The sequence below is a fragment of the Artibeus jamaicensis genome, unplaced genomic scaffold (genome assembly GCF_021234435.1).
Source record: "Artibeus jamaicensis isolate MK-2021 breed Jamaican fruit bat unplaced genomic scaffold, CSHL_Jam_final contig_399, whole genome shotgun sequence".
NCBI lineage: Eukaryota > Metazoa > Chordata > Mammalia > Chiroptera > Phyllostomidae > Artibeus > Artibeus jamaicensis.
Window position 1 is genome coordinate 692,539 of NW_026521816.1, and position 26,970 is coordinate 719,508.

The following is a 26,970-nucleotide window of genomic DNA, read 5'->3' on the forward strand; positions in this document are numbered from 1 at the left end:
GAAGAAAGAAACATTCAGTCAAAAGAGAATGAAGAAACAAGAACAAGAATTCAAAAAAAAATGAGGGGATACTTAGGAACCTCCTAAATGTTCCAACATCTGAATCATAGGGGTACCAGAAGGAGAAAACAAAGAGCAAGAAATTGAAAACTTATTTGAAAAAATAAGTTAAGGAGAACTTCCCTAATCTGGCCAAAGAAATAGACTTTCAGAAAGTCCAGGAAACTCAGAGAGTCACAAAGAATTTGAACCCAAAGAAGAGCAGACCAAGGCACATCACAATTATGTTACCCAAGAATAAAGATGAGGACAGAATCTTAAAAGCAATAAGATAAAAAGGAGACAGTTACCTACAAAGGAATGTCCATAAGACTGTCAGATGATTTCTCAAAAGAAACCTTGCAGACAATAAGGGGCTGCAAAGAAGTATTCAAACTCATGAAGGCAAGTGCCAAATTGAAGATTACGCTATTCAGCAAAGCTTTCATTTAGAATGGAAGGGCACATAAAGTACTTCCCAGATCAAATGGGCTTAACTGATATAGAACCTTTCATCCCAAAGCAGCAAAATACATTCTTTACAAATACACATGGAACATTCTCAAAGATAGACCACATGACAGTATACAAAACCAGCTTCAACAAATTCAAGAAAATTGAAATCATATCAAGCATCTTCTTGAACCACAAGGGTGGTTCTATAAACTGAAACTTGAAACCAACCTCAAAGAAAAAATTCAGAAACACTCAAACTCATGGAGATTGAACAACATGCTATTAAACAATGAATGAGTCAAGAATGAGATCAAGAAAGAAATCAATAAGTTTCTGGAAACAAATAAAAAAGAACTCACAACAATCCAAAACTTATGGGACACAGTAAAGGCAGTCATAAGAGGGAAGTTCATAGCAAAACTGGCCTACCTAAAAAAGACAGAAACATTTCAAGTAAACAACCTAATCCTATACCTACAAAAATTGGAGGAACAACAACAAAGATAGCCCAGGAAGGAAAGGAAATAACTAAGTAGATGGAAGGAAATAACCAAGATGAGAGAAGAATTAAATGACATAAGAGACTAAAAGAACAATTCTAAGAATCAAAAGTCCAACAGCTGCTTCTCTGAAAATATAAACAAAATCAACAAGTCTTTAAGCAGACTCAGCAAGAAAAAGGGAGAGAGAGGACCCAAATAAACACAATCAGAAACGAAAGAAGATAGGTTACAACTGATACCACAGAAATACAAAGGAGCGTAAGAAATTACTACGAAGAACTACATGCCAAGAAATTTGAAAACCTAGTTGAAATGGACAAATTTCTAGAAAAATATAATCTTCCAAAACTCAATGAAGAAGAAACAGATAGCCTGAACAGATCAATAACAACTGATGAAATGGAAATAGTAATAAAAAAACACCCCCTACACAAAAGCCCTGGACTGGACTGTGTCACAGGAGAATTCTACAAAGCATTTAAGGAAGAGCTAACCCCTATTCTTCAGAGACTCTTCCAAAAAATCCAAGAAGACGGAAGACTTGCAAACTCTTTTTATGAAGCCAACATCATCTCAATTCCAAAACCAGATAAAGACATAACAAAGAAAGAAAATTTAAGGCCAATATTGCTGATAAACAAAGACGCTAAAATCCTCAACAAAATATTGGGAAACCACATCCAGAAATACATTTAAAAAATCATACAGCATGACCAAGTGGGACTCATCCCTGGGATGCAAGGTTGGTGCAGTATCTGCAAATCAATAAATGTAATACATCACATAAACAAAAATCACATGATCATATCAATAGATATGCGTTAAAAGCATTACCCATTTATGACTAAAATACTCAGCAAAGTGGGAATAGAGGGAGCATTCCTTAACCTAATAAAGGTCACAGATGAGAGAATTACAGCCAGTATCATACTTAATGGGTGAAAACTAAAAAGTTTCCCACAGTCCTGGCTGGTGTAGCTCAGTGGATTGAGTGAGGGCCTGCGAACCAGAGGATTACGGTTTGATTCCCAGTCAGGGCACATGCCTGGGTTGCAGGCTACTTCCCAGCAGGGGACATATGAGAGGCAACCACACATTGATGTTTCTCTCCCACTCTTTCTTTCTCCTTCCCTTCCCCTCTCTCTAAAAATAAATAAATAAATAAATAAATACAATATTAAAAAAAAGTTTCCCACAAAGATCAGGAACAAGACAAGGTTATCCACTTTGACCACTTCTATTAGAAGTCTGAGCTGCAGCAATCATACCAAAAAAGGAAATAAAAGGCATACCACAAAAGGAAATAAAAGGAAACCAGGAAACAAAATTGTCATTGTTTGCAGATGACATGATAGTGTACATAGAAAATCCTATAGACTTCACCAAAAAATACTTGACCTAATAAGTAAATTTGGCAAAACAGAGGGATACAAAGGAAATATTCAGAAACCAAAGGCATTTTTGTATACCAACAATTAAATATCAGAAAGAAAAATCAGGAAAAAAATCCCATTTGATATAGCAACAAGAAAAATAAAGTACCTAGGAATAAACCTAAACAAGGAGGTAAAAAGACCTGTAGTCAGAAAACTGTACAACACTGAAGGAAGAAATTAAGGAAGATACAAACAAATGGAAGCATATACTGTGTTTACGGATTGAAAGAATTAACATCATCAAAATGTCTATACTACCCAAAGCAATTTATAGGTCCAATGCAATACCTATTAAAGTAACAATGGCATATTTCACATAGAACAAACACTTCAAAAATTTACATGGAACCATGAACAGCCCCGAACAGATGCAGCAATTTTGAGAAAGAAGAACAAAGTAGGAGGAATCACAATACCTCATATCAAACTGTATTACAAGGCACTATAAATCAAAACATCCTGGTAAAGGCATAAGAACAGACACATGGACCAATGGAACAGAACAGAGAGCCCAAAACTAAACCCAAGTCTCTATGGTCAATTAATATTTGACAAAGGGGGCAGCAGCATAAAGTGGAGTAAAAAAACCCTCTTCAACAACTGGTGTTGGGAGAGCTGGACAGCTACATGCAAAAAAATGACACTTGGTCACCAACTTAGACCATACACAAAAATCAATTCAAGGTGGATAAATGACTTAAATGTAAGTTGTGACACCATTAAAGTCCTAGAGGAGAACATCAGCAAGAAAATCTCAGATATTTCACGCAGCAACTTTTTTACTGATATGTCCCCTAGAGCAAGGAATATAAAGAAAAGAATAGAGAAATGGGATCTCATCAAAATGAAGTTTCTGCACAGCTAAAGAAAACCTCATTAAAATGAAAAGAGAACCAACCGAATGGGAAAACATTTGCCAATGATACCTCAGACATGGGTTTGATTTCCATAATATATAAAGAACTCACATGAGTCTAAGAAGACAAATAAATAACTCAATTTAAAAAAGATATGGACTTGTACAGACACTTCTGCAAGGAGGACAGAGGGTCCAGAGACAGATGAAAAGATGCTCAGTATCATCAGCCATCAGAGAGATGCAAATTAAAACCTCAATGAAATACCACTGTGAGAATGGTATCTCATAAACAAAGCAACAAACAACAAGTGTTGGAGAAGTTATGGAGAAAAGGACACTAGTTCACTGTTGGTGGTACTGAAGACTGGTGCAGCCACTATGGAAAACAGTATGAAACTTCCTCAGAAAACTAAAAATGGAACTAATTGCCTTTTGACCCAATTCCACTGCTGGCATTATATCCTAAGAACTGTGAAACAACTATCCAAAAGAACCTATGCACCCCAATGTTCATAGCAGCGCCGCAATTCACAAGAGCCAAGTGTTGGTAGCAAACTAAGTGCCCATCAGTAAATGAATGGATCAAAAAACTATGGTACACTTATACAATGGAATTCTATACAGTAGGAAGAAGGGGCTCCTACCCTTTGTGACAGCATGGATGGAACCAGAGAGCATTATAATAAATGAAATAAGGCAGAGGGTGAAAGACAAATACCACATGATCTCACCTATAAGCAGAACCTAATCAACAAAACAAACAAATAAGCAAAATATAACCAGAGACATTGAAATTAAGAACTGACAGTAACCAGAGGGTAAACAGGAGGGGATAATGAGGATAAAAGGGTAAAGGGTTTACAGAAACAACTATAAAGGACACACGGACAAAAACAAGGAGGGGTGGAAACAAGGGAGGGAGGTGGGGATGGATGAGGTGGCAGGGAGAGGTTGGGGGAAAAAGCAGATAACTGTACTTGAACAACAATAAAATTGGAAAGTATTTAATAAAAAAAGAATAAATGAAATAATGCATTTAGATGCTTCATATAGTACCTGGCATATTTTAAGTTTCCATTAAAGATTAGTTGTTATCACAATTATTAAATTCTAATTTGAAATGTACCAGAAACCTTCATTGTTCTCTAAATATTTTATATGCATGACAAAAAACAGGGCAGGCAGAGCATCAAAAAGCACGTTAATTTATGTATCTATATTTTATTGCAAATCAGATTTGAAGTTCTTGTACCTTTCAAAAATTTTTCTAAAAATTTTCTTCTGAAACACCAATTTCTATTGTGTTTCCAACTTCTCTTGCATTTATACTAAAACACCAATGTCTAATAACCCACTCTTCATGAGGAATAGTCTGATACCTGAACAAAAATTAATAATAATAATAATAATAATAAACTAGCAATAATACATAAAAGTATGGTAATGGTAAGAGCAGACAGACCCACTCATTTCCCTGATGGAGTGTTACTGGACCCCTTTGGTGTTCCAGTTACAAAGTTTTGCCTGCTCTGTGAAAGGTCTTTCTCCTCTGCTAGTTAGCACCAGGGCTTTTCAGTGAAGGGCACTGAAGTGACCCAATGGAGGAAAGGGTTTTGCATCCTGGTCCTGCGTGGCAAGCTCCTGCAGCACACAGAACTTGGGTTAGGGCTTTCTTCCACGTTAGGGTCCTGCAGCTAAAAGCCTTCCCCTAAACTCCCTCTGGGCAGTTCTGTAATGGCATACCTCTGGTGAAACATCTCACCAGCATGGCCTTCCCCAGCACCCTGAAGGGAGGGTCTTCTAAAGTTCAGATTTCTAGCAAGTTTTGCTGGCCTGGAACCAAGCAACTTCTCTGCCATTCTAAGAGCCTCAGCAGTGTGTCCACTGGGTAAGGGGTGGGCAGGAGCTTGTCTTTGGGGTTCTATCTCGGCCCTGGAGTAGTGGCTGCTCCTTGTAGGTGCTATTTCTATACTTTTGTGTATTCTCTCTACTTCTTACTAGCCAATCCCTTATTAACTCAACCCCCTGCTAGAGTTAATAATTTTATCTTTATATTAAATCTTCCTTGTTCTAATTACTGTGTGGTTCTTCTCTCCTGATTGAAACCAGGATACAAGAGGCTAAAGTCAGAATTCTGACTATTCATAGAACCTCATGGCCCTTTATCCATTATGAAGGACATGTCTCACTCAGCAATTCAAAACAATTGTATCTGCCTTTGAAAGTAGGAAGGAATGGGAAGAAGGCCCATTTTCAGGCTCTCTTCTCCAGAGCTAGCTAGATCCCATAATGCATGACTGACCCTTGTTTTATGAGCCTATATCCTCAGGATGAGAAAATTAGTGGTATTGCCCTGAAGGCACTGAGCTCTAAGAACTTTCGAAACAGGATATGTCAGACCTCAACGACCAGACTGTGCACCCAAAGATAACACCTAAACAAGCTGCAGTCTCTACAAGACCAACTGAAATATCCTTCTCTACAACTATCCCAATCACCTAATAAAAGCTCAAAGCCCCCACATTTTGCTGTTGGCATGTCTCTCTACACCAAACCCCTCTCCTCTCTTGGAATGTGAATAAAAACTTTACTCTCTGCACTTTCTTCTCTTTTGAGAATTCTTTCACGGCCTGCATCACCAACCACCCCAACATTTTGGTGGCCTGTGTGGGGACATTCTCTATTTCTCCCTCTGCTCAGTCTCAAGACATGCAACTAAGGAAGCTGTGGACAGCAGAAGTTCAACCCGTGCTAATCCCCTAACTCTGTCTCTGCAAGGTTTGAAGAGAGGATTCTAATCCTTTTCTGTCTCTCCAGACTGCAGACAGCCTCCTCCTCACCCCCAACATGGCCAGCAATTGGTAATTCTCTCTAAATCTTGGGACAGAAACATTAGCTTTGTTGAAAATGATAGCTTAACTCCTATCCCACCCTGTCTTGTTATCATAAACCCTAGTGCCAGGGTCTATCTCTTTCCCAGGGTTTCAGCTTGGGTTGTTCCAATGGACCCTGAAATACCTCAAGGATTTAATTATCTTGTCTTATAAGAGTTTTCAAACTAATTAGGCCTATTTAATATGCTCAAAATTACATGGGAAGTTTTGCCAGAATAATAACTATAATAACTATACTCTGGTTGTAGATTAATTATAATCTGATAGTAACCTAAAAGAATAAAGTTAGAATTGTGTCATTTATCATGATACATACCCCCCAAGTTAAACTTTGATTACTGAAGATTTAAAACGCATTTAAACTAGAGAGAATAATACAATGAATTCCATCAAACCCATTATTTTGATAATTCCAAAAGCTGTCAAATCAAGATCAGTATGTTTTATCTAGTCTTCAAACATAAAATATTTTGAAGCAAATTCCATACATCACATCGTTTGAACCATACATTCTTCAGCATGTATCTTTGACATATATTTTAGCTCTTATTTTCTATAGGGTGTAATGCAGCAACACAGTGAATTATGAGGGAGGCTCAGTACAGACATGCTTGAATTCCACTGTTTCAAAATTATAGACTCTTAAATAAGGGCTGGCTGTCCTCCACTACCTTTTAAATCATGCTCTCCTAAACTATGATGACCCAATAGCTGCCACAGGAAAGACAAAAGGAAGGTGATCAGGAAAAGAATCCAGAATCCAGAGTCTACTATTCAGCCCCTCTCCTTCTCATATCACCTTCACAGACCATCACTACTTTTATATCACAGTCCCCAGGGAAATACTGTCAGGAAAAAAATGATTCTCTGAAAACCTTCTGACTAGAACTTTTGATACTTTTCTGAGATTCTCATGAACAATGTGCTGTATAACTAATTGCATTTTTTGTTTTGTTTTTGTTTCTTCTTGTGACAATAAGAAGCTCTAAAAAATGTTGTTTTTTTGAAATGGTCAGATACTTCACCATTTCTATTATGAGTCAAAGTTAACTTACTGGTAGGTACCACTTCAAATTGATAAAGCAATCACAGTGTCTCTATGTTTTGCAGAAGACCATCCTAGGGAGAATCTTGCTTAAAAACAATCCTACAAGTACTTCATTTTCCCAAAGACAAGGCTGGAACATTACAAATTAGAAGCTCACACATAACCTTGTGGTCCATTTCTAGTTCCATGCATATTCGTACTTCTCAATAATATTGTCATTTTTTAAATTCCCACTATGCAAAGCAATTAGAATTCTGACAATAAATTGTACAATTTCAACTCATTGCCAATTGACAGTGCATTCTTTAAGTAGTTATTAATAGCTAATGGCAACACTGAGATATATCGGTAACAGCAATAAACCTCTGCTTAAACTGCAGAGCTGGTTATGGTAGTCATAAAACCTGTCAATATTGTTTTAAGCAACTATGATTAAAAAATTGTTATTTTTAAACTGAATAGAAATGTCATATTTAAAAAAAAATTTTGTTGTTCAATTACAGTTGTCCACCTTACACCATTACTCTACCCTGCCCTACACAGTCCCCACCTCCCACATTCAACCCTCCCCCCCTTCCCCATTGTCCTTGTCTATGGGTCCTTTACACATGTTTCTTAACTTGATAGTTCCCCCTCCATTCCCCATTATCCTCCATCCTCTCCCCTCTAGATCACTGTCAGTTTATTCTTTATTTCCATGTCTGTGGTTCTATTTTGCTTACCTGTTTGTTTTATTGATTAGATTCCACATATAGGTGAGCTCATATGGTATTTGTCTTTCACTGCCTAGTTTATTTCACTGAGGATAATGCTCTCCAGTTACAACCATGCTATCATGAAGGATAGGAGCTCCTTCTTTCTTTCAGCTGGGTGTTAGAGGAAATTGGCGGTTATTTTAAAACATAGCACAGCACCCAGGAAATGACTTGCTTTTCTTCCTTTGTTTCTTACTTGTCTCTGAGCATCAAGAGATAACGACTGCTAGAGATAACATTTGTGACATTTGTGCGCTAGAGACAAAATTGTGTCTCTGTGTGCTACAGATAACATTTTGCTTCTGTAAACTGCTTCTTGCTTTTCCACCAAAAATAATGGTCTAAGTGACAGACCATCCCTCACCCTATATAAGCAATTGCTCCCCGCTGATCAGGGCCCAGAATTTGGAGACTTGCCTTCTCTGGGTCCGCATACGTAAATAAAGTTCCACTCCGTACACCTGAAAGCGGCTGAGTTGTTTTCTGTTACAGGGTAGTATCTTATTGTGTAAATGTACCACAGTTTTCTGATCCACTCATTTACTGGAGGACACTTAGGCTGTTTCCTGCACTTGACTACTATAAATAATGCTATGAACATTGGCGTGCATAAGTTCTTTTTCATTGCTGTTTCAGGGTTCTTAGGAAACAATCCTAGCAATGGAGTTGCTGGATCAAAATGCAGTTCTATTTTTAGTTTTCTGAGGAAATTACATAGTGTTTTCCACAGTGGCTTCACCAGGCTGCATTCCCACTAATGGTATACTAAAGTTCCCTTTTCTCCATAACCTTACCAGCACTTGTTGCTTGTTGATTTGTTTATAATGGCTGTTCTGATTGGTGTGAAATGCTATCTCATTGTGGTTTTAATTTCAATCCCCCTCATGGCTAGTGATATAGAGGATCCTTTTATATGTCTTTGGTCCCTCTGTATGTCTTTGGAGAAATATCTGTTCAAGTCCTTTGCCCACTGATGCGAACACCAGCCTGCAGTGTCCGCATCATTATGGATGAAATGAGACATTCACACAGACTATCGAGTCCAGTGGAGAAAAAGAAACAGCACAGCTTTTCTCTCAAGGGGAGCAAAAGCTGCAGCTCCCGCCATGACAGACCTTTATTGGGTTTCTCCACACATTACATGAAGGTCCTCATTTACTATGAATAGGTTCGCTTTAGGTGGTTACCTTTTGCAGAAAACAAAGGAGCCAATGGCACTAATCACATCAGAGAAGAGGGATATTTGCAAATGAAAAGGGCAATAGTGGTTGAACTGGTTACACTGGTCCTAGAAAAATTTAGCATGTATTTTCGAAGTTATTTTGAATGTAAATGTTTGCCACAAATCCAGGTGAGGGAGGTTTTTTTTAGCAAAAAGCAAGACTCATAGCGGCCTAGGCATATTGCAGGCCTGATTACCCATGGGAGAACCTATCTGTGGGCGTGGGTCCTGTGCATCTCCAGGTGGGAGCTGGGGCCACACCACGCAGAACGGTCTCCCACAGCCCATTTTTTAATTGGGTTGTTTGTCTTCCTACAGTGGAGTCGTGTGAGTTCTTTATCTATTTCGGAGATCAAACTCTTGTTCGAGGTATCCTTGGCAAATATATTTTCCCATACAGTTGGTTCCCCTTTCATTTTGTTTATGTGTTCTTTAGCTGTGCAGAAGCTTTTTAATTTGATGTAGTCCCATTTGTTCTTTTTTATGTCCCTTGCTCTAGGGGAAATATCAGTGAAAATATTGCTGCATGGAATATCTGAGATTTTCCTGCCTATGTTCTTCTCTAGGACTTTCATGGTGTTATGATTTACATTTAAGTCTTTTATCCATCTTCAGTTTATTTTTGTGTGTGGTGTAAGTGGACGGTCAAGTTTCACTCTTTTGCACGTACGTAGCTATCTAGATCTCCCAACACCATTTGTTCAAGAAGCTATTTTTACTCCACTTTATGCTCCCGCCCCCTTTGTCAAATATTAATTGACCATAGGGACATCAGTTTATTTCTGGGCTTTCTGTTCTGTTGATCTACGTGTCTGTTCTTATGCATTATAACTCTTTTGACTACAGAGGCCTTGTAATACAATTTGATAATCAGGTATTGTGGCCCTCCTACTTTGTTCTTCTTTCTCAAAATTACTGAGGTTATTCAGCATTATGATTCCATATAAATTTTTGAAATATTTTTCTATATCTGAAATATGTCATTGGTATTTTAATGGGAATTGCACTGGACCTATAAATTGCTTTGGGTAGCCTGGACATGTTGATGATGATTCTTCCAATCCATGAACATGGTATATGGTTCCAATTATTTGTGTTTTCCTTAATTTCTTTCTTCAGTGTTGTGTAGTTTTCTGAGTACAGGTCTTTAACCTCCTTGGTTAGGTTTATTCCTAGGTACTTTATTTTTCTTGTTGCTTCAGTAAATGGGACTTTATCCTAATTTCTGTTTCTGATACTTTGCTGTTGGTGTACAAAAATGTCTTTGATTTCTGAATATTGATTGTTTGACTTCTGAATATCCTGTTTTCCAAATTCATTTATTTGGTTAAATAATTTTTTGGTGGCATCTGTAGGGTTTTTTATGTACACTATCATGTCATCTACAAAGAATGACTCCTTTCCAATTTGTATGCCTTTTATTCCTTTTCTTGTCTGACTGTTGTGCCTAGAGCAGTCATATTTTTTATCTTTAAAAACAAATATGGACATATCTTCTCATATTATAAAACACACCAAAAGATTTCATTACTTCAATTAGATAACAAAATCCTTCTCTTGGAGGGAGGTTTGGAAAGAGATTTAGTCACAGTCTTGTTTGAAATACCCATTTATGCTAAAACTATAACTCAACAGACAGCCCTTAGAAGATAACAGATTAGTTTGGAAGGAAAAATCCAAATACTCTCTTCTAATTTCCCTGCGTCTTCAATAAATGATTTAATAAAAGGTTTTCATAGTTCATATTGCTAATTTACTCATTCACAAATATTTACTGAATATCTACTAGTTTAAATTGTGCTAGTCCGTAAATGAGAGTTAGAAATGACTCTTGGCCTGGATTTGATAGCTTCACACAGCTGTTATCTCAAGCCATGAATACAAAGAGCTTTGGAGATACTGCAGGGACAACAGAGGAGAAAGTTAAAAGAAGTAATAACTAGTATGAACACTAGGAAAAGACAGTGCTGGGGAGATGAAAGAAGGAAAAATTTTTAACAAGGAAGTATTTCTGCTATGAAATTTCAAGGGGGTAATAAAGAGAAAATAATGATTAAGGGTGAAACCCTTGGGACTGGGAGGTGGGTTCCTCTTCCACTGCAGACATTCCATCTTCTACCAGTTAGCAGTGCAGTGCCAGCACGTGACCTGGGTTCTGCCAAAACCATGCTCTTTCCTGGTACAGTTTCAATGTTGCCTTTCACCAGCCTGTACTACCAGTCTGCAATCCCACTAACAATGGATTAGGGTCCCCTTTTCTCCACAACCTAACACTTTTTTTTGTTGCTTTATTTCTGATGGCCATTCTGACCAGTGTAAAGTGGTAAATCATTGTGGTTTTAATTTGCATCTCTCTGATAGCTAGTGATACTAAGCAATCTTTCATGTGTCTCTGGATCTTCTGTATGTCCTCCTTGGAGAAGTGTCTGTTCAAGTCCTTTGCCCATTTTTTTACTGGGTTGCTTGTCTGCTTAGAAAGAAGTGGTGTAAGTTCTTTGTATATTTTGGAGATTAAACCCTTGTCTGAGGTATCATGGGCAAATATGTTTTCCCATATGGTTGGTTCTCTTTTTATTTTAATACTGTTTCCTTTAGCCGTGCAAAAGCTTTTAATTTTGATGAGAGCCCATTTGTTTATTCTTTCCTTTATATTTTTTGATCTAGGGGACATATCAGTAAAAATGTTACTCCATGAAATATCTAAGATTATCCTGACAATGTTCTCTTCTAGGATTTTAATGGTATCACGGCTTATATTTAAGTTTTTTATCCATCTTGAATTTCTTTTCGTGTATGTTGTAAGTTGGTGCTTGAATTTCATTTTCTTTTACACGTAGCTGTCCAGTTCTCCCAACACCATTTGTTTAAGAGGCTATTTTAATTCGATTTTATGTTGCGGGTCCCTTGGTTGAATACTAATTGACCATAGAGACTTGGGTTTACTTCTGGGCTCTCTGTTCTGTTCCATTGGTCGACATGCCTGTTTTTATGCTAGTACCAGGCTGTTTTGATTACAGTGGCCTTGTAATACAGTCTGGTATCAGGTATTGTGATCCCTCCTACTTTGTTCTTCTTTCTCAAATAGCAGGAGCTTCGTTCATGGTTCCATATAAATTTTTGAAGTGTTTGCTCTATGTCTGAGAAATATCTCATTGGTACTTTAATAGGTATTGCATGAAATATGTAAATTGCTTTTGGTAGTATGGACATTTTGATGACGTTAATTCTTCCAGTCCATGAACATGGTATATGTTTCCATTTGTTTGTGCCTTCCTTGATTTCTTTCTTCAGTATTGTGAAGTTTTCTGCATACAGTTCTTTTACATCCTTGGTTAGGTTTATTCCTAGGTATTTTATTTTCCTTTTTCAAATATCGAAGGATTTTTTTCCTTGATTCCTGCTTCTGTTTTTTCACTGCTGGTATACAAAAATGCCTTTGATTTCTGGATATTGACTTTGTATCCTGTTGTTTTGCCAAATTCATTTATTAGGTTGAGCAGGTTTTGGGTAGAGCCTATTCAATTTTCCATGTACACTATCATGTCATCTGCAAACAATGAGAGTTTTGTCTCCTCCTTTCCGATTTGGATGCCTTTTATTTCTAGTCTGATCGCTGTGGCTAAAACTTCCAATACTATAGTGAATGCATATGGTGAAAGTGGACAACCTTGTCTTGTGCCTGAGCTTAGTGGAAAAGATTTTAGTTTTTGCCCATTGAGTATGATGTTGGCTGTAGGTCTCTCATACACTGCCTTCATTATATTGTGGAATGCTCCCTCTATTACCACTCTGCTGAGTGTTTTTATGATGAATGGGTGTTGTACCTTATCAAAAGCTTTTTCTGCATCTATTGATATGATCATTTGGTTTTTATCTTTGCTTTTGTTTATATGATATATTACATTTACTGATTTGTGAATATTGAACCATCCTTGCATCCCTGGGATGAACCCGACTTGGTCATGTTGTATGATCTTTTTAATGTTTTGTTGTATGCGATTTGTCAATATCTTGTTGAGAATTTTAGAGTCTATGTTCATCAGCAATACTGGCTTGAAGTTTTCTTTCTTTATGTATCTTTATCTGGTTTTGGGATTTGGATGATGCTGGCTTCATAAAAAGAGTTTGAGATTCTTCCATCATTTTGGATTTTTTGGAACAGCCTGTGAAAAATAGGGGTTAGCTCTTCCTTAAATGCTTTGTAGAATTCTCCTGTGAAACCATCTGGTCCAAGGCTTTTGTGCTTTGGGAGATTTTTGATTACTGCTTCAATTTCACTTGCAATTATTGGTTTATTCAGGCTTTCTGCTGCTTCTTCATTGAGTTTTGGAAGATTATATTTTTCTAGAAATTTGTCCATTTCACCTAGGTTTTCAAATTTCTTGGCGTAGAGTTCTTCATAGTAATTTCTTACAATCCTTTGTATTTCTGTGGAGTCAGTTGTAATCTCTCCTCTTTCATTTCTGATTGTTTATTTGGGTTCTCTCTCTTTTTTTCTTGATGAGCCTGCTTAAAGGCTTGTCTATTTTGTTTATCTTTTCAGAAAACCAGCTCCTGGATTCACTGATTTTTAGAATTCTGCTTTCAGTCTCCATGTCATTTAATTCTGCTCTGATCTTGGTTATTTCCTTCCTTCTACTTCTTCTGGGCTGTCTTTGTTGTTCCTCAAGGCTTGTACGTGTAGGGTTAGGCTGTTTGTTTGAAATATTTCTGTATTTTTTTGGTAGGCCTGTATTGCTATGAACTTCCCTCTCAGGACTGCCTACACTGTGTCCCATAAGTTTTGAGTTGTCCTGAGTTCATTTGCATTTGTTTCCAGAAACTTTTTGATTTCTTCCCTTATTTCATTCTTCACCCATTCATTGTATAATAGCATGCTATTCAATCTCTATGATTTTGAATGTTTTGGGTCTTTTCTCTTGTGGTTCGTTTCCAGTTTCAGTCCCTTGCGATGGGAGAAAATGCTTGGTATGATTTCAATTTTCTTCAATTTCTTGAGGCTTCTTTTGTGCCCTATCATGTGGCCTATCTTTGAAAACATTCCATGCACATTTGAAAAGAATGTGTATTTAGCTTCTTTGGGATAAAGGGTTCTATATATATATCAGTTAAGTCCATTTCATCTAGAACGTTGTTCAATGCCACAATATCTTTGTTGATTTTTTGTTTGGAAGATCTGTCCATTTTTGACAGTGGGGTGTTAAAATCCCCTACTATAATTGTGTTGCTGTCAATATCTTTCTTGAAGTCCTCTAAGATTTTCTTTATATATTTGGGTGCTCCTATGTTGGGTGTATATATATTTACAAGGTTTATGTCTTCTTGGTGGATTCTTCCCTTGAACATTATGAAGTGACCTTCTGTGTCTCTTTTTATGGCCCTTTTTTGAAGTCTGTTTTGTCCAATATGAGTATTGCTATCCTACCTGGCTTTTTTTCCCCTGGCCATTAGCTTGGAAAGTTTGTTTCCTGTAAAAGCCCCTCATTTTGAGTCTGTGTAGGTCTTTTGTCCTGAGGTGGGTCTCTTGTAGGCATCAGATGTGTGGGTCATGCTTTCCATTCACCTATTCTATGTCTTTTGATTGGACCATTTAATCCATTTACGTTTAAGGTTATTATTGGTAGGTATTTATTCATTGTCATTTTTATACCTGTGCTTCTCATTGTCTCTCTCTTTTCCTTCCTTCCCTTAAAGCAGAACTTTTAGTATTTCTTGCAGACCTGGTTTGGTGGAGGTATATTGTTTTAGAGTTCTTTTGTCTTGGAAGGTCTTTATTTGGACTTCTATGTTGATTGAGAGACTTGCCGGGTACAGTATCCTTTGTTTCAGGCCTCTGGTTCTCATTACTTGGAATACTTCTTGCAATTCTCTTCTTGCTTGGAGTGTTTCCATTGAGAATTCAGTAGCTAACCTTATTGGGGCTCCCTTGTATGTTATTTCTTTTTTCTCCCTTGCTGCCTTTAAGATTCTCTGTCTTGGAATTTTGCCATTTTAATGATGATGTGTCTTGAAGTGGGCCTTTTTGGGTTCCTCTTGATTGGGAGACTCTGTGATTCCTGGATTTGTGTGACCTTTTCTCTCATCACATTAGGGAAGTTTTCCATCATTACTTTTTCAAATAGCTTTTCTATCCCCTGCTCTTCTTCTCCACCTTCTGGTATTCCTATTATTCGGATATTATTACGTTTCATATTGTCTTGCATTTCTCTTCATCCTTCATTCTTTCTGATCCTCTTTTCCTTTTCTTGCTATTTCTGGGAGTTTTTTTCTACTTTGTCCTCCAACTCACTGATCCAATACTCTGCTTCATCAATCCTGCTTTTGATTCCTTCCACTGTGTTCTTCAGTTCAGAAATTGTAGTTTTCATTTCCTCTTGTCCCTTGCTGATAGTTTCTATTTACTTTTTCATGTTGATATAGTCCAGTGAGTACGTTGTAGCTCCCCTGTAGTTTCTGGTAGCTCATTGTGAGCTCTTTGAAATTCCTGATAACCAGTGCTTTGAACTCAATATCTGAGACCTGACTTGCCTGTATTTCATCTAGCATTCTTTGTCAGGCTTCCTCCTTTCCTTTCATGGGGGAGGGGGGTTGTTTTGTTGTCTTCCCATTGTTTGTGAGACTCTTCTTGTTAGCTTGAGCTTCTTCAATTGATTTATTCTGGCTTCCTAGGTTTATGGTGTGAACTTCTTTACTATAATACCTGTGAGATTCAGTGGTGCAGTCTCCTTGATACCCCAAGCTTCCTGGTCTTGGGCTCTCATTTAAGTTGGGTCTGTGTTTATTTTTGGGTTTTGATTGTTGTTAGGTCTTTCTTTAGTGGGTCCTTCCCACCATCTGGTTAAATCAGGGTTCCTCTCCCCTTCACCTGTTTTAATTTGTTGTGCTGGTAAGGGCGGGTTGCATTGAAGATAGTTCTCCTGTATGTACAGGGTTTTGAGGATTCTGTTTTTCTCTTGTTCAGTTGTTGTTCTGGGTAATTTTTCCAGTATTTAGTTGTATTTCCAGATAAATCCTGGATTGAGGTTAGTGTGGCTTCCATTTCCTCCTTCACCTTCTTCTGTTGTTATTTGTTGGTGCTTCCTTGTTGTTGGGTTTAGTCTTCCAGTGAGGATCCTGGATTTCACTGCTTCCATGTACTCTTTTCTTTGTGATTGTTTGGAGGGGAAGGTAAAATGGTTTATGACAGCAGGAGAGTATTCTATGATATTTATAGTAGCAGCTGGTAGAGAAGAAATAGGAGATCCTTTGGTTATGTATATGTTAACCATAATCTTCAACCCAAGTAGCCACTTTTTAGAAATGATGGAAAGAACGTAAGACTCTTGTTGGGGGGAAACATTGGTGAGTTCGATATAGAAAGCTGTGAAGTTGTGGGAGGTCAGATTCTGAGGTAAGGTGAGAATAAAGGACAGTAAATAGGTGTAGTGTGAGAGAGAATAGAGTTAACCACTACAGTGACATAGTTCAGGAAACAAAGTGGGCTAAGATCTGGGAGGGGTCTTGTGTAGTATTTACAATTGTATGGGACAGCTATTATTTATAATAATATTAGACATACAGTCATATGACAGAATTTATGAGATACCAGGAACAGGGAGTATTGGACCTTCATAGTGTGCTAATGGATACAGGTGAAGGGAGGGACAGTAAATTAGCAATACACTATGAATGAGAGGGCAGGGGAAACCCATCAAATGATACAATATAACCAGCCAAGGCAAAGAAGACTATACAGAAAGAGGAGAAATACAAAGATACTATTAAAAGATATAAGAATAATGAAAAAAATAATAATATAAATATGCTGTAACAAATATACAGTGTCACAAACCAGCGACCTGGGCTGCCCCGCCCTGGTGAACACCTAAGGCTTTGCCCCTCATATGTAACAGGTACAACAAGACCAAAACATTATGGCTCAAGAAGAACAGCTCAAAGCCCCAGAGTCAATACTTCTAAGCGACCAAGTGTTGGCCAACCTATCAGTTGCACAGTTTAAAACACTGGTGATCAGGATGCTCACAGAACTGGTTGATTTTGGTCACAAATTAGAGGAACAAATGAAGGGTAAACTAAGTGAAATGAAAGGAAATGCAGAGGGAACCAACAGTGATGGGAAGGAAGCTGGGACTCAAATCAATGGAGTGTTCCAGAAGAAATAAAAAATGACCAAACAGAAAACAATGAAGAATCAAGAATTCAAAAAGATGAGGAGAGGCTTAGGAACCTCCAGGACATCTTGAAACGTTCCAACATCCGAATTATAGGAATTCCAGAAGAAGAGGGACAGCAACAAAAGGAAAACTTATTTGAGCAAATGATAAAGGAAAACTTCCCCGATCTGACAAAGAAAATAGACTTTCAGGAAATCCAGGAAGCCCAGAGAGTCCCAAAGAAGGTGGACACAAGAAGGAACACACCAAGGCACATCATAATTACATTAGCCAAGATTAAAATGAAGGAGAGAATCCTAGAAGCAGCAAGAGATAAGGAGACAGTCACCTACAGAGGAATTCCCATCAGACTGTCAGCTGATTTCTCAAAAGAGACCTTACAGGCAAGAAGGGGCTGGAAAGAAGTATTCCAAGTCATGAAATCCCAAGACTACATCCAAGATTGCTCTATCCAGCAAAGCTTTCATTTAGAATGGAAGGGCAGATAAAGTGCTTCTCAGATAAGGTCAAGTTCAAGGAGTTAATCATCACTAAGCCCTTACTTATCTAAGAAAAAGAAGATAAAATATATGAACAGTGAAAGGACAGCAAACTCACAGTTATTAACAACCACACCTAAAAGAAAAGCAAAGTAAGAAGATGGCTAGATCAGGAGTGGAACCACAGAAATGGAGATCACATGGAGGGTTAGCAACAGGGCAGTGGGACGGGGAGAGAGGGTGAAAAGGTACAGAGAATAAGTAGTATAGATGGTGGGGAGACAATAGGGGGAAGACAAGAGTAGTGTGGAAAATGTAGAATCTAAAGAACTTGTGACACATGGACATAAACTAAAGGAGGGGATGGTGGGGGAGGGATGTGCAGGGTGGAGGGGAACAAAGGTGGGTGAATGGGACAACTGTAATGGCATAATTAATAAAATATTTCTTAAAAAATTAAGTACATAAATTACCAAAAAAAAAAAAGATTATCCAGAGACACATGAAAAGATGCTGAATATCATTAGCTATCAGAGAGATGCAAATTAAAACCACAATGAGATAGCACTTTACACTGGTCAGAATGGCCATCATAAACAAAGCAACAAACAACAAGTTTTGGAGAGGTTGTGGAGAAAAGGGGACCCTAATCCATTGTTGGTGGCACTGGAGACTAGTACAACCATTATGGAAAAAAGTATGGAATTTTCTCAGAAAACTCAAAATGGATCTGCCTTTTGACACAGCAATTCCACTGCTAGGAGTATATCCTAAGAACCCTAAAACACCAGTCCAAAAGAACCTATGCACCCCAATGCTTAAAGCAGCACAATTTACAATAGCCAAGTGGTAGAAGCAACCTAGGTGCCCATCAGTAAATGAATGGATCAAAAAACTATGGTACATTTACACAATGAAATTCTATGCAGCAGAAGGAAAGAAGGAGCTCCAACTCTTTGCTAGAGCATGGATGGAATTGGAAAGCATTATGCTGAGTGAAATAAGCCAGGCGGTAAAAGACAAATACCATATGATCTCACCTTTAATGGGAAGCTACACAAGAAAACAAACAAGCAAGGAAAATACAACCATAAGACACTGAAATAGAGAACAGGCAGACAGTGACCAGAAGGGAGAGGGGAGGGAATTTCAGGGGAAAAGGGGAAGGATTTACAGGAACTAGTAAAAAAAGATACAAGGACAACAACTAAGCGGGGTAGAAATGGGAAAGAGGTGGGGAGCACTGGGGAGGGGTGGGCTGGGATGGGAGTAAAAGACAGGAAACTGAACTTGAACAATAATTAAATAAATTTTTAAAAAAGAAAGCCATCGCCCTGACTGGTGTAGCTCAGTGAATTGAGAATAGTCCTGTAAAGCAAAGGGTCACGGGTTTGGTTCCCAGTCAGGGCACATGCCTGGGTTGCAGGCCTGGTCCCCAGCGGGGGACACATGAAGGACAACCACACATTGATGTTTCTCTCACACTTTCTCCTTCCCTTCCCCTCTCTCTAAAAATAAATAAATAATTAAAAAACAAAGCCACCAATAAATTAATAATAAAATAATACCTTAAAATAAAAATCTACAGTATTTTTCATGCTCATTTTTACATGCTACTGTTTAAAACTATATCATGTTTAAAACCAACACTATTCTCATGTATATTACAGTGCTCCTTAAACACTTTTATTACATTTCCAAGTACAGCCTGTTAAACTTAAAAAGAAAATATTTTCTGGCAGTGACCATAGGTCTTAAAAAGATTAAAAGTCTCGGACAGTTTTTCTGCTAGAGCCCACAAACACAGTAAGAAAATGGATGGACATGTGAATGAAAAGAAATTAAGAGTAGGAATCAGTCTTGTGTAACACTTGACACAGCGTTAAAGATGTTTCATGCCCTGGCTGGTGTAGCTCAGTGGATTGAGCACGGGCCTGCGAACCAGACTATTGCGGTTCGATTCCCAGACAGGGCACATACTGGGGTTGCAGGCAGGTTCCCTGCAGGCCAGTTCCCAGCAGGGGACGCACGAAAGGCAACCGTACATTGATGTTTCTCCCCCTCTCTCCTTCCCTTCCCCTCTAAAGATAAATAAATAAAATCTTAAAAAAAAAAAAGATGTTTCATAATATACATATTCAACATCAGTAACTGGTCCTAGGAAGAGCATCTGTTGGTAACACTCACTCTCCAACACCTAGGTATTCCTTGAGGGGAGGAACAGTGTCTGAGCCATCACTGCATCTTTATATAGCACATAGTAGGCACACAATAAAAATTAATGGAATACATGGAAGGCATTACCCCTATAGCACCATTTTTAAGATAATAATAATACCTACCTTACTAGGCTGGGAGTGAGGATTTTATGAGATAAATATGCTTGATAACGATAGTTATTTTTATCCTAATTTTAAAGAGGAACGAGCTAAGTTTCAGTGAAATCACATAACTTGTCTGTCTCTGAAATAGTTGTACCTAAATCCAAATCCTCTATCTTCCCTGATTCTTACTAGACAAGAAACCTGACAGAATACTAAAAATATAAGTAGGAAAAGAAAACTAGGAAAGAAAAATCCCTGCCTCTCTAAACTGATAAAAAGTCCATGGAAAAACAGATTATCTACTTTTCCTAGCTTACTCCTCACTGGACTCCTAAAATAAGGAAAATGATCATTCTCTCTGCATTAAAGGACAGAGAAATGGCAAAAAAATCTAAGTCTCTTTATTATCCCAAGAAAGTACACCATCAAAATGAGTGAAGATATTTTCCCTTAACCTAATGGAACAAGCAATACTTCCTAAGAACTAATTTTCCCCCTTTAATTTAAACTCTAGACAAAAGAGAAAATCTTGTTGCTTCAAAGGCCATAACTATATGAATAGCCATATACCTCCTCTGGTACATGTATACTTTTGCTACTGTCTGAAAGTAAGTAAAAGATGGTTGGTCTCAAATGGCATTTTACATATCTTATTTTTTTAAAAAATACAATTCCTTAGGACCCAACTCTAAAATTAAAACTCTTTTTGGTAACTTTCCACTCTAGGATAAAGAGTAGATTAGAGTCTACAACTAAATATCAATTTCAGAGGTTACTTCCAAAAGCCAATCTGATTAGTAAGAGAAAGCTGAATATTTTCACTAACTCATGTTTAAAAATTTATAACATTTCTAACTCTGAGGCTTGTAAGTTCTGTTTAGTCGAATCAATTTGTAACTAATACATTAAATGTAGCTAAGAAACATGTGGTATAGTAATTAAATAGGAAAATAATTAAAATGTTAGCATCAATAACAGTTCTTTAATGTTACTATTCTTTTCAAAGGTAATAAAAGAGTTGATAATTTTCACATAAGTATTTCCCTACCAAAGTACAGTTCCTATAATATAGCCGACTAAGTTAAGTCAGACAGAAAAAGGCAAATACCATACGATTTCACCCATAATTAGAACCTTAAAAAAAAAAAAAGACGAAAGCCCTGGCCAGTGTGGCTCCATTGGTTGGAGCATTATTCCATAAAACAAAAGGTCATGGGTTCAATTCCTGGTAGGCACATGCACAGGTTGCAGGTTCAGTCCCCCAGTCAGGGCACATGCTAGAGGCAACCAATCAATGTTTCTCTCACATAAATATTTCTCTCCCTCTCTCTCTTTCTCCATTCCCCACTCTCAAAAAAAAATACACAAGTCCTTGGGTAAGGATAAGAAAAAAAAATTAACAAAACAGAAATAGACTCATTGATACAGAGAACAGGCTGATGACCCCCAAAGGGAGTGGTGTCGGGGGAAGGGAAAAAATAAAGTAAGAGAAATACACATTTAATATAAGTTTTAAAAAGCTTTCTTGTGGACCAGAGTAGACAATTCTCCAATAAGGACATACAGATGCCCATAGACATATGAAAAAAATGTTGAACATCACTAGCCATCAGAGATGTAAATCAAAACCACAATGATCACACCTGTTAGAATGTCTATCACCAGTATATCAACAGACAACAAGTGCTGGCAAGGATGTGGAGAAAAGGGAACCCTAGTATACTGTTGGTGGGAATGCAGACTGGTGCAGCCACTGTGGAAAACATCATGGTATTTCCTCAAAAAATTAAAATTGCAACTGCCTTATGAACCAGTGATTCCACTACTGGGAATATACCCTAACCATCCCAAAACACTAATTGAAAAGAATGTATGCACCCTTTGTTCACGGCACTGTTTATAATGGCTAAATGTTGGAAACAGCCAGTGCTCATCAGTACATGAGTATATTAAAAAACTGTGGTACATTTACACAATGAAATACTAGTCAGCAGAAAGAAAGAAAGGAGTCCTACCTTTAGCAACAGCATGGATAGAACTGGAGAATGTTACGCTAAACGAAATAAATCATTGGCAAAGGAAAAACACCTTATGACTTCACTTATAACTGGAGTCTAATGAACAAAATAAACTGAGGAAAAACAGAACCCGAGACATGGAAATATAAAACAAACTGATAGCTGTAGGAAGGGAGGAGGGAGGTAATAGTGGAAGGAAGGGGAAAGGACTAGTTAAAGAACATGTATGAATGACTTATGGACATAAACAATGGAAAGGAGACTCACTGTGGGCAAGAGGGGTGGGCTAGGTGGAAAGGAGCAAAAGGGGAAAAAATAAATTGGGACAAATGTGATAGAATAAACAAAAAAAGATAAATATTGCTTAGGAAAAAAAGCTTCCTTGAAAAATTTTCCCTGTCAAATTTAAATAAAGAATTTAAACTCTATGAATGAATTTATAGAAAAAAAGCAATAGTACACAACATATTAATATCCCTTTTATCACCTAATTGGAAGGCTCACTTGAAAGACTGTAAACAAATTAACTACTATACAGTATATGAAGTAAAAAGGAAAGGAAGTTTCTCTTTACTGCAGCCTTCTGTCAGCACTAAAACAGGAACACTTTGTTTCAGAAACAGAATTTAAGTTATGGTATTTTAACACTATATGTTAAGCTACATTAAAGATGCAGGGGCTTTTCGGTACCTAAAATCTTTTTTAAAAATCCAGTTTAACAAAAGCTAAAATTGTACTGTTTCAGGCAAATTAACTTTGAAAGCAAAACCCCCTAACGTTTTTAGTTAAAATGGTCTTCAGTTATTTGATGTTCTCCTTCCTAGGTTACCTGTAAGTTTCTCTGCATTACTTTGTTAAATCCATTTCTATAACAAAGTATCCTACATGAACACTCCCTTACCCCCATCCAAAACACCACAAACTACACTCACAATCAAAAATTAAATAAAAATTCCTCACAGAAACATGTTCTAATAAACCAAAGCAATCTATTTTTAAACCAAGGGGATAAGATCAATTGTTTCCTGTTTTAAATATTACTGTGGTAATTATGTAGTTTTTAAAGACATAAAAATACCACAGATTTGGGGAAGAGCTAAAACAACTTACAGGATTTGTGAAGAAAATGAAAAAAAAAAAAATCTAGTTTTGCACAGTTCCAATCAAGCACAAGAGGAATCTTCTCAATGTGTACTCCCCATTACTTCATCCACTGCCATCAGTAGGTGCCTTGACCTTTAGCCAACCATGACTTTGCACTCACCTTATCTCTTCTTCCCCAGTTACTCTCAAACTATCAGCACGATCTCGTCTTCTCCTGTAGAGACCTGAATGTGAAAGCTCTTTAAGCTGTAAAGCAGTCATATTTCTCTCTACACATAAATTACTAACATTTTAAAGTATTTATGCTGAGTGGCATGGCTGGCAGGGCTCAGAAAGACAGGGTCTCTGCTGCTGAACCTCAGCACATGACCCAGAGTTAGAAACTTCCAGACAGGCCAGGCACTGAAACACAGCTTCCTATTTCTCTGCAGGTACACACCCTCCTCAGCAAGGCCTGGCTTGCCTTATCTCTGGGCCTTGTGCTTTGAAGGGAGGATGTATGTGTGTATGTGTGGGGGGGGTGAGTGACATGGGTTACTCACATGTTTACTAATAAGGACATTTTAATTGTTATGAATAATTATACCAATTCCTTTATAAATCTTTCCAATATCATTCTGCATTAAAATTGGGCTAAAGCCCTGGCCAGGTGGCTCAGGTGGTTGGAGCCACATTACCTGCACCAAAAAGTTGCAGGTCCGATCCCCCAGGCAACCGATTGATGTTTCTCTCTCATCTGAGTGTCTGTCTCTCTCTCTCCCACCTCCTTCCTCTCTCTCTAGAATCAATAAACATACCCTTGAGTGAGGATTAAAAAAACTGAGCTAAAAAAAAAATTGAGCTGGAAAACTCCAGTAAAGTAATGACTAAAGAAGAGCCCTGCTCTATTTCATATGTCAGAAAACCATTAACATTTCACAAGCAGTTGTCAGTTTAATAAGTACCTGGCCATCATGAGCTTTTTGGAACATTTTCCTTAAAAAGGCAGGGGTGTGGGGTTGAGAGGAGAGCAGAACTCTAAGCAGTCCATTTCCTCCCTCTCCCACTACTCTAAATCCTCTTTAGAAAGGAAATGTCTTCCCCCCCATTAAATATGACTCAAAAATTCTTAACTGAAATAAAGTTAGTTCTTCCTATCAACCTCCATTCAATGATTTTCTAAATCTATAACTATTCATTCTGAATACTCCCCTATCATAAAATGTGTACCTCAATTTAATCACCATTGTGGTTCCTACCCAGCCCCTGTATTTATTTATCTGTGTATTTGATCCTAGGTAGTGACAATGTAAGAAAGAGAGTTTTGGTGTTTTAAAACAGGATATGTATGGGTGAGTGTTTGCAAGGGGGTTTGTGTATAATGATGGGGAGATAATATGAGGTTAAGATGTTTTTTCTTTTTAAAATTTTATATTTTTCAATTGTGGTTTACATTCCATGTTACAGCATTTCAAACGTACAGTACAGTGGTTAGAAAATTATGTACTTTACAGAGTGGTTCCTTGTTGGGAACTGCCCTGCCTGGTTTCAGGAACTGTAAACCCCGCCCCCCCTCCCCCCCCACCCCATGGCTAAGGCTGTGTGAACAACCTTCAAACCATAAGACACTGAGGAGATAAAGCTTATCTCCCTGGCAGGAACACTGCCTCTGCTCCTTTTACTTCATCCATAACTGGCCCCCAATGCTTGGTCGGTCACCCAATGATGGGTAAGATTCCTCAAGGGAGAATCCACCTAAGACAGGCATGATCACGTGGAGACCCCAGGGAAGGACTTGGGGGGGCTACACCAAAAGGGGGTGATGGACCCTTGCCCCTTGGCTTTGACATAGCCTCAGTTCTCGTTCTGTCTGTGAGAAGTCTCCTAATCTCTTGGCTGCCTTACTTCCCCTGCCTGACTTAAGCCTGAAATGACAGAGGACCGTGCAGCCCTGTGCTGGAACGGGCAGGTTCCCTGGGTGATCAGGCCTGAGAAAGAATACGTAAACTCCTATGAAACCTGCTTTGCTAAGAATGCTCTCAATTCAACAATAAGGGTTTGAGCAGGAAATGAGTTTGTTTCCCAAGGTTTTATAGCCCTTTAGCTAACAGACCCTGACTCAGAATAGACCCTTATAGTTCTCTGTATGCTATCTATTGTTTGATTCTTACTGCCTGACAATGATTAATGAACTTTATCTGTATTCCTGTGCTAACTGAACCCAATAAAAACCTGTGAAAGCAAGGGTTGGGGTGCTCTCCCCTTGAGAGAGTGGCCAGGCTGCTCTGAGGCACTCCCCCCCCTTGAGGGAGTAGCCTAGCCATCCATCCCTTTTCCTCCAGAGGACTCGGTAGTCCGTGTGAATTTATCTCATATGTCATCCAAAACACCTCGGACACTGTGGGCCAGGGTCTGCATCAGTTCCTCTGATGCTTCAAGCAGACAACTGAAACCATACATAGTTATCACCATATTATTGATTACATTCCCTAATCTATAATCTACATCCTCTGTGACTATTCTGAAACTAAAAATTTACACTGCTAATCCCTTCATCTTTAAAAAAAATATATTTTATTGATTATGCCCTTACAGTTGTCCCATTTCCCCCCTTCACCCTTCATTCCCCTCCACCCTGCACACCCGCTCCCCCCATTGCCCCCCTTTAGCTCAATTCCATGTGTCACATGTTCTTTAGCTTCTACATTTCCCATATTATTCTTGCCCTCCTGTCTATTTTCTACCTACCATCTATGCTACTTATTCTCTGTACCTTCTCCCCCCTTCTCCCACTCCCCTGTTGCTAACCCTCCATGTGATCTTCATTTCTATGGTTCTGCTCCTGACCTAGCTGTCCTCTTAGTTTGCTTTTGTTTTAGGTGTGGTTGTTAATAACTGTGAATTTGCTGTCCTTTCACTGTTCATCTTTTTTATCTTCTTTTTCTTAGATAAGTCTCTTTAACATTTCATATAATAAGGGCTTGGTGATGATGAACTCCTTGAATTTGACCTTATCTGAGAAGCACTTTATCTGCCCTTCCATTCTAAATGAAAGCTTTGCTGGATAGAGCAATCTTGGTTGTAGGTCTTTGGATTTCATGACTTGGAATACTTCTTTCCAGCCCCTTCTTGCCTGTAAGGTCTCTTTTGAGAAATCAGCTGACAGTCTGATGGGAACTCCTTTGTATGTCACTATCCCCTTATCTCTTGCTGCTTCTAGGATTCTCTCCTTCATTTTAATCTTGGCTAATATGATTATGATGTGCCTTGGTGTGTTCCTTTTTGGGTCCATCTTCTTTGGGAGTCTCTGAGCTTCCTAGATTTCCTGGAAGTCTATTTCCTTTTTCAGATTGGGGAAATTCTCCTTTATTATTTGTACAAATAAGTTTTCCACTTGTTGCTGTTCCTCTTCCCCTTCTGGTACCCCTATAATTTGGATGTTGGAACATTTAAAGATGTCCTAGAGGTTCCTAAGTTTCTCCTCATTTTTTTTGAATTCTTGTTTCTTCATTCTTTTCTGTTTGGTTATTTCTTTCTCCCCTCTGGTCCACTCCACTGATTTTAGTCCCAGATTTGTTTCTATCACTATTGGTTCCCTGTGCAATTTGCTTAATTTCACTTAGTGCAGCCTTCATTTTTTTCATCTAATTTGCGACTAAAATCAACCAGTGCAGTGAGCA

General features: G+C 38.1%; 1 protein-coding gene across 4 annotated transcripts in view; it reads right to left on the reverse strand.

Moving 5' to 3' along the window:
* Positions 1 to 26,970, reverse strand: part of LIMS1 (LIM zinc finger domain containing 1) — a 167,282-nt gene that overhangs the window by 70,933 nt on the left and 69,379 nt on the right. For 2 of the 4 annotated variants that reach the window (XM_037138351.2, XM_053665252.1), the window contains exon 1: positions 23,472 to 23,587. The exons of 1 other annotated variant lie outside the window; for it this stretch is intronic. In XM_037138351.2, coding sequence (XP_036994246.1) covers positions 23,472 to 23,572 — 101 coding nt within the window. In that variant the 5' untranslated portion in view covers positions 23,573 to 23,587. Of the gene's footprint in view, positions 1 to 23,471; positions 23,588 to 26,970 lie in introns of those variants that run through there. One more of the 4 variants, XM_053665254.1, reaches the window with a different exon arrangement.